General features: G+C 35.0%; 1 protein-coding gene across 1 annotated transcript; it reads left to right on the forward strand.

The window, feature by feature from the left end:
• The first annotated feature begins 771 nt into the window (after nucleotides 1–771).
• On the forward strand, nucleotides 772–16,814 carry LOC113707638 (MADS-box protein SOC1-like). The gene is made up of 8 exons (XM_027229903.2): nucleotides 772–899; nucleotides 1,080–1,310; nucleotides 14,861–14,942; nucleotides 15,684–15,745; nucleotides 15,868–15,967; nucleotides 16,054–16,095; nucleotides 16,224–16,265; nucleotides 16,521–16,814. Exons 2-8 carry the CDS (start codon nucleotides 1,129–1,131, stop codon nucleotides 16,623–16,625), a joined length of 615 nt encoding a protein of 204 aa, XP_027085704.1. The 5' UTR covers nucleotides 772–899; nucleotides 1,080–1,128; the 3' UTR covers nucleotides 16,626–16,814.
• Nucleotides 16,815–17,076: the final 262 nt, after the last annotated feature.

Here is a 17,076-nt window from a genome sequence, read left to right on the forward strand (position 1 = left end):
TAACCTGCTCCGTTTAGCCTTGAAGTAATTCATATACCAACAAAAATTACCACACCAACTGGGGAAAAAGAATAATCAGTAATCAATTTGTGAAAAGAGCAATTAACAAGAATTCGGTAAAAGGAATTTAATATAAGAAGAGGGCCAAATGCCTCGAGATTTGCCAGAAAACTTACATAGGAAAATGCTAAAAATTTACCTTTGACTTATGAAGATCACAGGCAACCTCGGGTCTTTGCTTTATCTGTCGATCCACGAATGTACAGCATGAAAACTTACATTCACTTTGATATGTACTGGTTCCCTCGGCATCTGTAACTAAAATAACTAAAATTGGATAGCACTATTATCTCAAATAATATTTCGCTTGTATCATAAACACATTTTCCAACTTACTTTTTTATATTCCCAATCATCTTTTTATCTCACATACATCACATCACAAAAAATACTACAGTAATTATTCCAAATAATATTTCAAATAATACCCTATCCAAACAAACCCATTGGTTCCCAAGAATTTCCACTTGATGTTGTACAAATATTTTATTTTAACAAAAACGGTAAATTTTATGTTGTACAGTTATTATTCTCCATTGTTCCTTTTTTGGATGGGTCTATTTCGTCGTCCTTGTACCAAAAGAAGAAAAGGGATAAAGTTTTTGGACCTTGCTGGTCCTTTTTTAATCAATTATGTTTTGCATAGATTCTGTGGTTGAAATTGAGACTTAAAGGGGGGGGGGGGGGTTAAAAAGAGACTATGGACTTTGCGGAATATCATTTCTCTGTACATCTTGCCTGAAAAATCTCTCTTTAGGGTTTCTACTAGTGTCTTACCTACCCATTTTTTCCAGCTTTTCTCACCTACGATCTTGCAGATCCGAGGCTTTCCAGAAAAGGTTTTGTCTGATTTCCCATTTTTGGGATCAATCAATTCCATTCCCTCCTGTTTCTTTCTGTTTTTGGAAACTTTTTTTTTTTTGTTCATGGGGTTATATTAGATTTTTAATTCCTGATTAAATGTTTTTCTGGGTTGTTTGCACTTCGATTCTTTATGGAATCATTGATTTCCCTTTCAGGGTTGTTGGCGGATTTAATTTTGGACCTTTCTTATCTAAAATTTTAAGAATGGCGAGAGGGAAAACTCAGATTAAGAGGATAGAAGATGCAACAACTAGACAAGTGACATTCTCAAAGAGGAGAAAGGGACTTCTCAAGAAGGCCTTTGAGCTATCAGTTCTTTGTGATGCGGAAGTTGCACTGATCATTTTCTCTCCCAGCGGGAAGCTTTATGAGTTCTCAAGTTCCAGGTACATTAACCATCAACATTTGCACATGATCTGCTCATATTCTCTATCTATCTCTCTTTTTCGTTATTAATTTTCCTCCCCTTCATCAAAATGGTGTCATCTTCATCAAATTTTATGTTCATTTTTGCAACGGATTGACCACTAATCATTCCAAGTAAGTTCTCAAGCTTTTATCAGAGCTAAGGGATCCCTTATCTTGTTTTATATCCATACCTACGAAACCCAACTTTTACCAATATGTGCAGTTTCTAGTGAGTTTGAGTAAAGGCATTTTCCCCCTCTTAGCATCCTACTTTTCTCCTTTAACGGGATTTAGATATTATTTGGTCCAGAGGCGGAAACACTAGATCCTTAAAAGCTCGCAAAAATTAGATCGACAAGATACACACAATCTGAGGAAGAGTGGGAGAAACAAATGCATCAATAGTTGCAATTCTGCAGCACTTTTTTTTTTTTTTTCTTGATGATTTTATCTGTCAAGTTGTCAACTTAAAGAAAAAAAAAAATCAGTAGCATGAGATATTCTCCTAGAGCAAAACTTATGAGACACAGCATTTGTCTCCTAGAGCAAAACAAGCCGTAGCTTTTGAAGTGCTTTATTTAAATAGACTATAAGGGGTTGTACTGTCATACTTGTCTTTCTACAACCAAAATAAAAGGTTTAGTCTATCTGTAACACAAGCGGAAATGGCACCATGTCTCTAATGAAGCGAGAAGGTGTTGTGCTTTTGTACTGGTTCTTTGAAAATGTCCAACCCCACCAGCCTATATGCATTATTACCATGGGGATCTCATTTCCTAAAAGTTAGCTTTATCTCTTTTCTTCAAGTTAATTAAGGGTTGGTCTCCTAGTGTTTATAATCAAGTAGACACATGATTAGCCTGCAAATGCTGGCATATTAATCAGCGTACAAGAAAGAAGATTTTTTTAATTTTGGCTACAGCAAAGATGATTATTAACATTACTATACTGAAGCATTTCAAAGGGATCAGTCAACATAATCTGAGGGCAAGGGATATATGACCATAGACCAAGTTATATATGTTGGTTAGAAGGAAACTAATAATTATAGTCAACCGTGGTGATGTGTTTTTTTTTTTTTTTTTTTTTTTTTTTTTTTAGTAAGCTTCTTTTTTTTTTTTTTTTTATTAATTAGATAAGAAATCAAACTATTACACAAGCCTAATTTTCCTAATTGAAGGCATTCCTAGCTTATCCAGACGAATTGCTCCACGAGCCATAGGTGGAAATGTATTAAATGTCTCATATATCCTGAGTTGCTGCTGTGGATGAGATACACCCACGTTGGACAGCACATCAGCCACTGTGTTTGCTTCTCTGTAACAGTGGGAAAATCGATCTGGATCTTCCATGATCTGCCAAATCTGCCTAATAACCCGTCTAATGTGCCAAGGACAATGAATGCGATGCTGGAGAATGCCAATTAATAACAGAGAATCAGATTGCACATTGAGATACAAAAAACCCCTATGTGCACTGATTTGGAGACCAATAAGGAGGGCACGAGCTTCTGCAAGGAGACATGTCGTTTCCCCAAAATATGCCGAGAAACCAATCAAAGGTAGACCATTTGACTCCCGAAGAACTCCACCGCCTGCACCCACTCCTGGATTACCTTTAGAACATCCATCCGTATTAAGTGTGAGCCGACCAGATTCCTTTGTTTCCCATCTTACAAGTTTATATGTAAACCCAACCTCCGATGAATTAGGCCAGTCATACAAATGATAAAAAGATGGTACTCGGAGAGGTTTTTTTAAATAAATTCCCACCATGGATTGGATTTCGGAGAAAATGGCATGACAAATGGCAATCGACCTCATCTGAACATCGTCAAACATTGCTTTATTTCTTGCCTTCCAGATATGCCAACACACAAGACAGGGAAGAACCCGTCCAATAAACCGACGTATCTCAGAATCGTATGATTTCAACCACCAACCCACTATGCGGAGTCTCAAAGATGACGCTGACAAATCGAATCCACATGCAGCTCCAAAATAATTCCAAATTGTTGATGCTATATTGCCATTTGAAAATAAATGTTCGATTGATTCCTCAGATGGCAATGGACAACAAAAACACTTTGATGGAAGATGGAAACCAATGTTACGTAAACTGTCGGGTATTGGCAGTCTCCCCAGCAAAAGTCTTAACATGAAGAAAGAAACTTTCAAAGGAAGACAAGGATGCCAAATTCTATCAAACACCATTGACGTGTTACGGGCTTGCCTAATATCCCGAAAGGCTGAAGCTAGAGAGAAATTTCCGGAAGAAGTAGGCATCCATATGACTTCCGCTTCACCCCCCTCTTCGGGGACTGGGTGGTTTAAAATGGAGGTCACCATTTGACTTGGCAGTGACTGACATAACCGACTCGTATCCCAATGTCCATTACTGATAAAGTTACTAAATGATAAGTTTGGGATAACCGTCGCTTGGAGGAATAATGCACCATTACCCAACCAATTGTCGTACCAAAAATGACAAGCTCCATCTTTGACCACCCATAGCATAGAAAGTTCCACTTGTCGACTCACATTCACCATCCTTTTCCAGAGTGCCGAGTCCGTTGCTTTGATTTCTACCTGACAGGGATGTTTTCGTCTACAGTACTTTGCTTTCATAAATTGAGACCATAACGACATCCCCTTTCTGAAATTCCACCAAAGCTTGAATGAAAATGCTCTGTAGACGTCCTGAAGTCTTCTAAAGCCGACTCCTCCCTCCTCAACTGGATAACACATCCGAGACCACCGTATCCAGTGATACTTTGACATGTCGGGTGATGACCTCCAAAGGAAGGTCGACAAAGCATTTTCTATAGTTCTAAAAACTTTAGCTGGGATAATCGATGCTGAGAGCAGATGCAATGGCATTGATGCTAATACATGTTTGATTAGAACTATCTTACCTCCAAATGAAAGCAACCTTGATTTCCATGTCATAATCCTCCCTAGGATAGACTGACATACTTCCCCAAAATATGATGTTTTACACCTTCCGTAGTAGAGAGGGAATCCTAAATAACGTATCGGAAATGAATGGCAGGTAAAACTTGTGATACGTTCAATCACCCTTCTTCTAGCAAGTGACAAGGATGGATGAACCAAGTAACAACTTTTTTGTACATTTATCAACTGTCCCGAACACCTTTGATACATCTGTAGCACCTGCATGATGGCCTTTAAAGAATGTGAAGATCCATTTGCAAATATGAGGACATCGTCCGCAAATGCCAAATGTGTTATAGAAGGGCATGCATGTGGAAGTCTGAAGCCCACAAATCCCGAGTGCAAGGCAAGATTATTCAAACCTCTAGACAAAACCTCAGCTCCTATAATGAATAATGCAGGCGATAAAGGGTCACCCTGACGTAGTCCTTTTGAAGATTTAAAGAAACCATGGGATGACCCATTTATAATGACCGAAAACCAAACATTAGAAATCAATCGCCATACAAGATCAATGAATATTTCCCCAAAACCAAATCTTCGTAGAACACCAATAATATGATCCCATGCCACCCGGTCATATGCCTTAGACATGTCTAGCTTTATTGCCACATTTCCAGCTCTATTTTTTTTTCCAATGCCCGATACTATCTCTTGAGCTAAAAGAAAATTGTCTGTTATATTACGTCCCTTCACAAATCCTGTTTGCTGGGGAGAAATAATTTTTGGCAATATAGAAGCCACTCTATCTGCTAAAATCCGGGATATTAGCTTGTTGAAGAAATTACAAAGACTGATTGGCCTAAATTGAGAGAAATCCTGAGGATTTGCCGTCTTGGGAATTAACACAATAGAGGTAGAAGTGATGAAGCGAGGTAACTCTGCCCCACAGAAAAAGCTGATTATAGCATTATGAACATCTTGGGCGACAACTTCCCATGCAAATGTAAAGAATTTACCAGAGAATCCATCTGGGCCCGCAGCACTATCTCCATCCATTGATCTCACAACTCGATAGACCTCCTCAATCGAGGGTAATTTCTCCAATTTGTCATTGTCGTTTTCCGAGATCATAGGCGGAATTAAATGCAGCAAATCAGTAGAAGCCTGTAAAGTGGGCGTTGTGAAAATATCTGAGAAGTATGTTATTGCTTCAGATACTATTTCAGCATTCGTCTCCACCCAAATACCATTGGAATTTTTGATACGGTGTATCCTTCCTTGAGCTCGTCTCTGCTTAACAACCGCATGAAAATACCTTGAATTACGATCTCCCTTTGCAAGCCATTTTATTCTGGCCTTTTGGCTCCAGAATTGTTCTTCAATTGATAGTGCATGACGTAATTCCGCCTGAGCCTTGCTAAGCTGAACATGAAATTCCTCGGAGGCATTTTGATCCACAACTTGTTCTGCCCGTTGGACTGCCAATTCCGCAGATCGCACAGCATCAAATATATTTCCAAAATGTTGTTTATTCCATACTTGAATAGCCCTCCTCGTTGCCAATAATTTGGAGCATAGTACACGTAACGGAGAACCAACCACATCTTGATTCCAAGCTTGTCGAATAACCTCCAAGAGTTCGGGTTTGGTAGTCCATATATTCAAGAAACGGAAAGGCCGCGGCTTATTGTCTGATTGATCCGCAAAAGAAATCTTCAACGGTGCATGATCTGAAGGATGTCTTGCCAAGTGAATCACAGAAATTACATCTGAAATTTCCAAGCACGACCCATTAATTAGAAACCTATCCAACCTCTTTGAAACTCTGGCTCTACCTCTCCGATTATTAGACCAGGTGAAACTAGCTCCAGAAAAGCCTATATCAAAAACCCCAGCCTCCTCCATGAAAGACATGAAATCCACCCCCTCCGATATTGTGAATGGACGACCACCACTTTTTTCATGAGCAGCTAAGATGACATTAAAGTCACCCCCAATACACCAAGGAAGAGAGATTGGTTTATCATTTAATAAATTGCACCATAAATCTCGACGTTCCTCGACTGAACACTTGGCATGGACAAACGACATGATAATTGGACTAGATAAGAATGAAGACTGAACATGTATTGAAATGTGTTGATCCGAATTACCCACAATGGAACATGCAAAAGGGCTTCTATAAAAAACCCAAATATCACCAGAAAGATTAACAAAGGCATGATCAAATGATAACCTTAGACGGATGGACTCAACTTTAGACACATCTAATTTTGGTTCACAAATCACAGCAAATTGAACACGATGAAATCTTACCAATTTAATCATTCTTCTTAAATTAGGGGATTTAGCTACCCCTCTAATATTCCAAAAAATACCACTAATCATTAGAAAGAACCTGGAATGAGTTTTGGAAAGATGTTGTGGACCGTAATTGTCTATCAGATGGCACAATAATCCGCACACCTTTGCCTCTTGTTTGTCGGCCATTATTGTCGTCAACAACAGATTGGTCAATATTTAACGGATTTAATGATGGATCCAAGGACTTGTCACGAGCTTCAACCAGGCGTGGAGATAAAGCGCCAACACCAGTTGGCAATATGACTACATTCGGCATATTGGAAGTGAAGTTGTCCGGCTGGTCCCCACCCAAATCAACATAAAGATTGCTAATTGCATTGGTGTCGGCCTTGTGATGTTGAGCAGCAGCAGCTTCATAGTATTGCTTTGCAATTGATTTGGACTCATCACGATCATTGCTGTTGAAATTGTAAGTTATTTGATTGTCGGCCATTCCATTTGTTTCGGCCCTTTGCTGCTGTAAATCTGTCAAAGAAGTATCCAATACCGTGGTGATGTGTTATTGAACCCTGAAATATTAACTTAACACGATTCAAATGCATGAGCTTCCTCTTTCATAAAACTACAAAAGGACGCCAAATCTCCTCTTTCATAAAACTACAAAAAGGACGCCAAATCTCCAGCAATTCTAAGTTTCCAACTTAGCTACCATAAGAGTAGAACAAATAGGTGATTATTTCTTATTTAGCTTCCTCGTTGAAACAATGCGAATAGTGTACTTTGATCTCTAGGAGGTCAACAACAAAATAAATCCTACTTAAACTACCTATATTGGATGTAGGGATAGTAATCTTCTCACATTTTGGCTTCTTTGACTTCATTTCTAATGACATTGTAGATTCTCAAACAAAACAAGAATAGTATGCAGATTTCATCACACTATGAGCAACTATGAATAGTAGTGCTTCGAAGCAAAAGGGACAAGAAAATGGAGCAAAAAGTTACTGTAGGCCAAAGAGCTAAGGAAACATGTATATTAACTGAAGATTGACCCATCATCGAGGATTTTAGAGAGTATAGTAGACGCCAATACGATAACCAAATTATAATACCTTATTTATTTCTTACAACCAAACTTTGTAGTCATGCCTCGGGATCTCTGGGGCAAAGTGTTGAAAGGTACCAGATTGTGGAATCTAAGAGTTGCAGGTTCTTATAACTAATTTGTCTAAATATATATTTATTAGTACTACATACAACTAATTGTTGCATGTTTAACTAGTCAAAGTTGAAATATGTTCATTAACCTCTAGTATTACAAATACGTGGTAGTGGATATTTAATTTCAAATATCCATGAATCCTGAAATACATCACCAATGGTGATCTTCACTTCTAAATAGTAGCACTATTTCCTAAATTTTTGAGGTCATTTCTCAATTTTAACCTAGTGCAGTTAAGTCCCAAAAAACAACTCATTTCAGCATTATACGTTTTTAGGTTGAAACTACCAATAAAAAGGTATATGTATGACAAGATTTTGTCCATGAATATGAAGTTATCCAGCGTCACTTGAGAGACACATAGCAATAGGGATACTGTGCAGCATTAATGGTGAAAACAAGGGTTCTTTCAACGCGGAAGACAATCTATTAATTTAGACATCTATGGAAATAATTGGCTTATTCTATCTTCTTTTTGTATCGTAAAGGTCTCATCACATATGCACATTATGAAACTTTTATCTTTTAGCTAGGTCAAATTTGGCCATCCTAGTGTAAGCTTAGCATATTGGCTCGTTTGAAGCACATGGTGGAATGATGAGACTCCTCCGAACTTTCATGAATTTTAGAGAATGCATTCTTGTTATTGGATTGACGGTTTAGAGCAATACGTTGCATCTTAGAATGTCCAAGTAGGATAGTAATACTCATATTTTGAAGCTTTGCTTTCCTAAATTCTTAAAAACATGTCATGCTAAACTTTTAAGTTCCAATGAGATGTATACTTTTAGTGTAGACGATATGCCAGTATCATTTGATGTAATTGAGGATCCAAGACTTTTCTATAATCAGTGGCCATTGGCTTAATTTTCTCTACAAGAGGGACGTATTTCATGGTTTTATTATCTGTGTTGGTACAAATTTCACTTGGATTGCCTCACTCTCATCTTTAAGAAGGAAATAACGGGTTATTTTATTGCTAAAAGACTAACTTGTTGAAAGAAACTTTTTTAAGGACACAATTTGACAAATATTTAACCTTTCAGAAGGGAAATGGCTGGAAGTTAGAGGCATAAATGAACCGCAAACCCTATTTTGAATCAAGAAAAAAGGTATTAATCACTAAATCAAATTTGGTTCCCCAAAATTGCTCCAATCCAGTTTTTGAATTTTTATATATGATGAATTTGGGCATCCTTCATATTGGAATAAATATTGAGTACTCAGACTACATAGGGAGTGTTTCAAAATGATGAATTTGGGCATCCTTCATATTGGAATAAATATTGAGTACTCGACTACATAGGGAGCGTTTTTTGAAATTTCTATAAGTTCTGAAGATTTAAAGATTTGTCATTGACTCAGAGTTCAAAGCAATTTGATGTAAATTATATATACCAACAGTTATTTGGAATCCCTTTTTTTTTTTTCAAACTTGAAGTCCATACCAACAGTAATTTGGACATGGAATTCCTCAGTAAAATATTAGGTCAGCATGATGGTCCTGCGTTAAGGACTAGTGCCTCTCTATGCTATAGTACAAGAGTTGGGATACTTTGAGCTAAGTATCCTTTTAGGAAGCGCCCAGTCTCTTTCAATAATAAAATTTTTAGCTGTTTTACACTATAACTTTACACAACATGGAAATACCTCACCTATAAAACAACACACAGAAATACCTCATTCATGTATCTGCATAATGTGGATGACCTTTATCTCACGAAACTTTGAGTTACTATTGCCGACTTGAGGGCGTAGGAAAGAAAAGAACACAAAAGAAGGAAAAAAAGGGGAAGAAAAGGAAGAAAAGGGAAAGAATTACTTGTTTTCGTATATTGTTTGGGCGTAGTAGAGGATAAAGGCAAAGAGCAAAATTATTAATACATGTGATTCGAACATTTACTCTCAAATTTAAACTTATTGGATCTTGTACTGATGATAAATGTGACAATTTCTGGGCTTTGAACTGATAGCCTTTTCTCATTTTTTTTTTCTCATTTCTCTTTACTTTTATGACAAGTTTGGGTAAATAACCTCATCCATCCTTCAAGTTTATCTCATGACTCTATTTTGTCTCTCTCCTTTAAATAGAACCTATTTTGTTCTTCAAATTACATATTGAGTTTTGAAACGTGCCTAAGTAAATAGATACCAATCAACTAGATCTCCAAGGGCATAGATAAAAAATTATAAAAGCCTAAACGTATGCCTTTAATTTGATCACAACAAACTAAGAAAATAAGAGGGAAAGGCACTTGCCATCTATCGCATTACCAGGACAAAATTTGACAATAAACTTCATTTTTTCTAAGTTTGTATATATATGTGATGCACACACACATATATGTATGTATATGTAGAGAGAGAGAGTCATATAAATGGCAAGAGCTAGAGATCAGATGGAGAGGGAAGATAGGTGAAATTACTTGCAAGTATGGTTTTAAGCTTTTCAATTGACTTGAGGGTAATGATTGAGGCTCTCATCAGATTTATCAGTCTTCTATTTCAGTGTAGCTGTCAATAATTGCACCTATGTACTCTCTTTTTCTCTCTCACTATTGAGTCTATAACTTAACTCTGGTCATTTGCTCCTTCTTCTTCTTCTTCTTCTTATTCTTGTCCTTCTTTTTCTTCTTTTCTCTCTCTCTCTCCCAACATTTATTTAGCAAAAATAAAGTTGGTTATCAAATTTTTCCCCTCCCATTTACTTGGTCTATTGTGGTCAATTTACAGTTCCAAATCTAGACGTCTAACTTTTTCCATATGTTGCCCATGGAGAACCCGTGTGTTTCTTCCATGATTATCATCCATTACATCAATTTTGACGGAGTGTTTTCTACGGACCTTTTGAAAGCTAATTCATAAGGCAAAGAACATAATAGGTTCTTATAAACTTGACCGATGAAATAAGATGATGAGTTAATAGTGAGGGATAAATGAAATCATTTACCCTAGAAAGTTTTCTTTAAGGTTTAACCATTCCTTCTCTCTCTCTCTCTCTCTCTCTCTCTCTCTCTCTCTCCTTTTGGTTATATACATAGATATGTTTTTTTCTTTTGTTTTCTCTTCTCTCCATCTCATTTCATCCCAAACGAATGTAGTGACTTTGAGAGACGTATATCTTGCAACGGCATATTGAGAGTTGAGATGACTGGATTCTACATCATGGACCAATCTACGTATTGTCAATGGGCACATATGCCCCTACTGGGCTAAAAAATGAATAATAAATATGATATTTTCAAAAAAGTTTGTTTTACATAAGTAATTTGTTAATGTGCTGGAACTGATCAAAGAAAGCTATTAAATTTAGAAGAATTTATATTTTTTCTTTTAACTAATTTGCAGAAGGTCAATATGTACATGTGTTTATTGATAAGAACTTTTAATAAAATAACATGTATAAGCCGTATGTTTAATAACCTCAAGACCTAAAACCATTGTTTTGAGGGGTTATAAGGTAAGAAAAAACTTTAGTAATTTAATGAGTTCATTAGACACTAGTGAATTCCTTTTATTTGTGCCCTTTTAGTGAATTTTTCTAACTCCGCCATTGTAAATATGGGGTGCTTGTCTTTGCTTTATAGGTTTCAACTACACGCTTGGTCTTAATGAAAAAATCTACTGCCAAATGTCAACCTAAGGGCTCAAATATAGGACATATTAGCCTTATTTGTGAGATACTAGAGGTACCTGAATTGTGCGAAGCACAGCTTGGACCCCCTAGGAATTTTGTCGAACATATAACATCAAATTATTTTGGCACATGATGAATGAATAGAAATATAGAAGAAAAATTGAGCATCAAAACAATTAAAATTGACAAATGTTATTTGAACTCTCATTTTTGTTAATCACACTTTTATTGTTATTTTTATCATATAGTTTTTATTTATTGTAGGAACACAATTAACAAAATATGGAGTATAAATAAAATTTCCTTCAAAATTTGTTGTGAACAGAAATTCCATCTATAAAGTCAACCCTCCTATTTATTGTGATTTGAATAAAGATTTTTGAACCACTATTATGATGATACCCAAAAAAGAGAGAGAATTAATACACTATAAGTGCATTGATATATTATTAGCAGTATAGTTTTAGTTGTAGCTAATCCAAAAGCAGTCATAATGCTTCCGGTACTTAATAATGAGAAAAAGTTTAGAAAGCCACTAAGACTTCACACAAGTTTTAACATCAATTTAGTTTACTATAAACATTCACATTTTTCTTTCTTTTGATAGAAGAAGTTAGTTCATCTATTTAAATCCCGCCTAAAGGTAACAACATTATCTTACAGCTCTAGAATATAAATAGCAAGGTTAGATAAAAATATGAATTGTTACATTTCCAAATCTACATATACAAATTAGAACTAAACCATTTTTTTATTGCAAAAACATCTTCCTAATCAAAATTGAATTTTCCAACAATTTTTTGTCAAGTCACACTTTCAGCCTCAATTGTGACTTCCATCACCAACTACAATCCTTGTATGTACAAAAATTAACAAACACTAATTGAAAAAACAAAAAATAAAAAACAAACAAATTAACAAACAATCCTTATATCACCAACTATAGCACTTGACTAATTAAAAAAAACAAAAATTAACATTAGTTTAAATATATACAAAATCTTATTGGATCCTTTAATTAAATTGAATAGACCATAAAGTAATTACAAAAGAGGGTAGGGGAAAGAAAGAAAAAGAGAAAAACAGAGGTAGAGGAACGCCTAGCTAGATTTATCTTGATGGAAGCATCACATGATATATCTTTTCTCCTAAAAAAATACATAAAATTGTAGATAATTACAAAATTTAACCAAAAAACAAAGAAAATGAAAAAATGTCAAGTAAGAAATCAAATGCTAGGAGAAGAAGAGAAAAGGATGAATTTTTGTTTTATTCTTCATAGAAAATGATCACTGGTATAAAATGCATTCTAAGATTTTTTTATATATTTTAACATTTCACCTTTTATCCATGAAGAAATACCAAATAACAACGTCATCCTATAATTTAATAAACAAATGCCAGTTAGCTATAACATTGTGACTGAAGAATAGAGCAAACATGAGAGAATCGAGATGAAAAAAAAAGGAAGAAAAGAAAATGTAAAATGGGATAAAAAAAATAATAAAGATTTCTCTTTGCTAAGTAGCTAATCATCTCGATGAAAAAAAAAAAACATGGCAACAATCTTAGTTAGATTAGTTTTAAAAAATAAGAAATAAAAAAGGTGAAGAATGACAATAGTTGCTGCAAGAAGAAATGGAGTAAATTTTCTAAACGAGAAAAAATATTTTAATCCTTTTGGCCCAATTGAATCAAAAAAGGGAAGGAAAATTTAGCTAAAATGGCCAAGATTCCACTTGTCAAAAATATATGCAATACATGTGTCAAAAGGATGGACTACTACAGTAACTTGGCTTGCTTCTTATATATATAAGATTAGATTTACATTTGAGGGAGACGGCAAGAAGTAAGTTTCTTGAGAAAAGTTCATAGATCTCTCAGAGAATTGATAAACAAGAAAATAAACAAAACCTAGGGATGAAAAAATCTAGTTCAAAGTCTCTAGATCCATCAGAGAACTGACACAGTATCAGGAACCAGGATGAGAAACGTTATTTTAAAATTATTCCGTGAATAATAGTGCGTGATAAATTTAATTGCACTAGTGTGATTTTTAACCTATTTGGCTCCTTCTATTATTAGCATATTTCTTGTTACTAGTTGTCCAGTTAAACGACAGCAGAAAGTCAAGTTGCTGATTGTTTATCTAATGTGGGGTGTGATCAAGGTTTAGATACAACGTATCTTCAGTTTTTAGACCTTACTATTACAGCTCGTGGAGTGTTTTTGTTAGATAAAATAGGTCTGCCTTCAATTAGAATATATAAGAGCAAATGATGTAAAGGGAATACTTCCCCTACTTCTTCTCCAGCATTTGCTTCTTGGTATTATTTGGAGGTAAGGTCCATGTACCCTTCCTGTGTTTATTTGTTTTTCCAATAAAAGACCAAAATTTAATTTAAAAAAAAAAACGACAGCAGAAAGTAGAAGAAGAATGAGTTTCCATGCTTAAGAACATGTTAATTTTTAAGTGCATGGTGTACCTGTACTTTTCATATAAATAGAATTTGCAAGTTGAAATCCTCTATTCAGATGGTGAAGGATACTCTCAATTTAAACTAAATGATAGACTAACTTTGATTCACCTCCCCAATTTAGTTGAGTTTAACATCATAGATACTCAGTTTTAATTCTCTGTAATCTTCAAAAAATGTAAGATTCAAATAAAATAGCATCAAGTGAAATCTAATATTATACTTTAATAGTTTTTTCACTAAATTGGATCACATTTTTTTCATGCAATTGCATATAATGTGGTTTTTTATTTTTAATAAGAAAGTCAGAAGGGTTGATTAATGTCCTTACTGCACTTTGTTTAGGCGGCTTTGACTTTCACATAGAACCTTTTAGAAGTTCCAATACATTCAACAAAGCTACTAAAATATAGTATTATTTTAAACTTTAAATAAGCTATAAATAGTAAGATAACACTTTGAAATAACGTGAAATTTTAACCAAAAACCATAATTAGCTCATTTGAAGAAATCCTAAGGAAGCCTTAAAAGGTAAAATGAATGTAAAAACATATGTATTGGTATTAAGGATAAATTTGTGATGCCTTGAAGACACTGAAAACATGAGTGGCAAATTTTGTTATGTTAGTGATAAGTTTTGTTAAGTAACTACAGCAAATTTTTCCCAGTTATAATGAAATTAGTTTTTTGGGTGATAAGTGGGTACATCTTGTCATTCACAGGAAGACTTGAGAGCTGCACATCCCAAGTTCCAATCGTTTAAACAAAATTTGACATTCATTTCTTGTTAGGCAGCACAGCATTTTCCCCGCGTTAAATATATGCACATTCGCATTTGGATATGGAATTTCGAAGGATATGGGTCTTGCCGAATGGAAACTGAATCAAATCATTGATTGCCTTTTTGTCATTAAATAAATTTCTGTTGACATAATTTAGTATTTGCAACTTGTGCCTTTGACCTCATGGTGGTTCCCTCAAATGATTTTAGTGCCACAAGTACAATAGAGCGCTACCAGAAGAGTATCAAGAATCGACCTACAAGCAAACAAATGGATCTAGAACGTTTACAGGTCAGAAACTGATCAGCATATTCCGGTAAATCTTGTTTCATATGAGTTGCTGCTGCAGTTGTTAGTAAAACTATGGCTGCAACTGTTTTTCCCTTGCCGTTGTTTCCTAGAGACTGATCATCCAAGCAGTAGCAGCTGTGTCTTTTTATGCTTCTGGGTTTAAGTTGGTATCTTTAAATATGTTCAGGGAATATGTTTCGTATTCAGAAACATCTTCCTCATTCCCCCCCCCTCTTGACTGGATTTATGTGCTTTTTGCATGTCCTCTTCACTAATGATTTAATTTCTTGTGTAGCTGTGTTTTATGTGTTTGTCATTTGTGTGATGTTTGTCTTGTTTTGTTTTTATTGAAGAATGTCATCTAGTTGAGTTTTAAGCGCCATTTTCACAGGTGAAATTACCTGTTGAATTTTTTTGAACAGGGGGTATTAAGGTTCGATTGTGTCCTGGTACCAAATATTGGTTGTATGAAAGCCCCTATGAATTGCGTTCAAAGTTCAAAATAAGCATTTTCTTGGTATTTACTTTCTTGATTTCTCGGAATGGCAGTCAAGATCCTTCTGTACTAATATTGAATAGCCGTAATGTCTTACATTCACTTGATTTCTTGATTCTGAGAATCTCATTCAAGGTCATGGATCAGTGCCAAGTGCCAACAGATTCTTTGCCTTAAAGATCTTGTCCACGAATTTATTCTGCTAAATCTTTTGATCCGTGCTGAGCTTACCCTTATTTGTGCAGCATTTTGAAGAAGAGGTTGCAATCCAGAGGAAAAAAATTGAGCTTCTTGAAGAAACTACACGGTGGTTGTCCTAACATTGACACATTGTTTAAGTTTTAAGCAGAGCTCATCCTTATCGTATAACAACATGAATTTCTTACCTTTTTGGGTGATTAAAAACAACATAAATTTTGTATGTAGCAGAAAGCTCTTGGGAGATGGTTTAGATTCCTCCTCTATTGATGAGTTGCAGCAGGTAGAACGTCAGTTGGAGAGAAGTTTAAGCATCATTAGGTCAAGAAAGGTACGTTTTGCAATAGGCATCTCTACAATGGTATGATCAGAATGTAGAATTTAATGGTCAAAATCGAATGTTCAATTCTTCTGCAGATCCTATTGTTTTGCGAGCGAATAAATCAGCTGAAAGAAGAGGTAAAACGTGCATTTGAAGATTCAGGAGTTGCTTATTCTTTCATTCACATTTGGGTCAAAAACAAAGTTTATGCATTTCATGCTAATTGGCATGGTCAACATTCTTTGCATATCTGTGTCAAATTCAGGGGAAAATTCTCAGAAAGAAAAATGCGGAATTACGAGAAAAGGTAAGTCACTCTTGTTACTCATAACGTTTGTTAAGGAAGGGAAAACTTGAAAAAAAAAAAGAAAAAAAAAAAGAAAAGGGTATCAGATAAGGTCTGAAACTACAATCCTTTATTTCAAATTCACTTATTGTATAAGTTTTAATGGTAACAATAATGTAATCAATGTTGAGGATTTAAGCTCTGTATTAATGTTTAGTTTGCATATGCCAAAGCTATTTATTGGTAATTTTTTTTTTCGAAAAATGAAATTTGCAGTACGAAGAGCGACAATTGGAACTATCGATTGGTCAACAATTCTCATCACTGGAACAAGTAAAAGAGGTAGAAACGCAGCTGTTTATCGGACTTCCTAATCGTTAAAACTGTCAAAAAAAAAAAAGCAAAAATAAACAATTTATCAGTCTTCTTGATTTTGTATAATTTGTTTTCTTTACTTCTTTTGTAGTTTATCTTACTTTTCTTTTAGTAAAAGACATGTTATTTCATGCTGTGCTGAACTTATTATGAGGCAAAAGCCACTTCTTTATTGACGGACGATGCATTGAATAAGCTACTTGTATTGCAATTGGTCATTCCTCTTCTATGTGTTGGTCCAATCTTCAGGCAATGTTTGGGACACAATGCTTGGAAGATGAGAACAAAGTTGTGCATGGCTACATGCTTTTTGATTATAAAATCCTATTAGCCTACTGCCTTATTATGCCGTTCAAAGCTAATTTTATAGAATTACCTTTAAAATTATCAAAATATAGTAGCATTAAATTTTGCCCTTTTTTCTTCGTCATAGAATAAGGGAAGCAGTGTTTTATAG

Source organism: Coffea arabica, chromosome 9c (genome assembly GCF_036785885.1).
Source record: "Coffea arabica cultivar ET-39 chromosome 9c, Coffea Arabica ET-39 HiFi, whole genome shotgun sequence".
In the NCBI taxonomy this organism is placed as follows: Eukaryota; Viridiplantae; Streptophyta; class Magnoliopsida; order Gentianales; family Rubiaceae; genus Coffea; species Coffea arabica.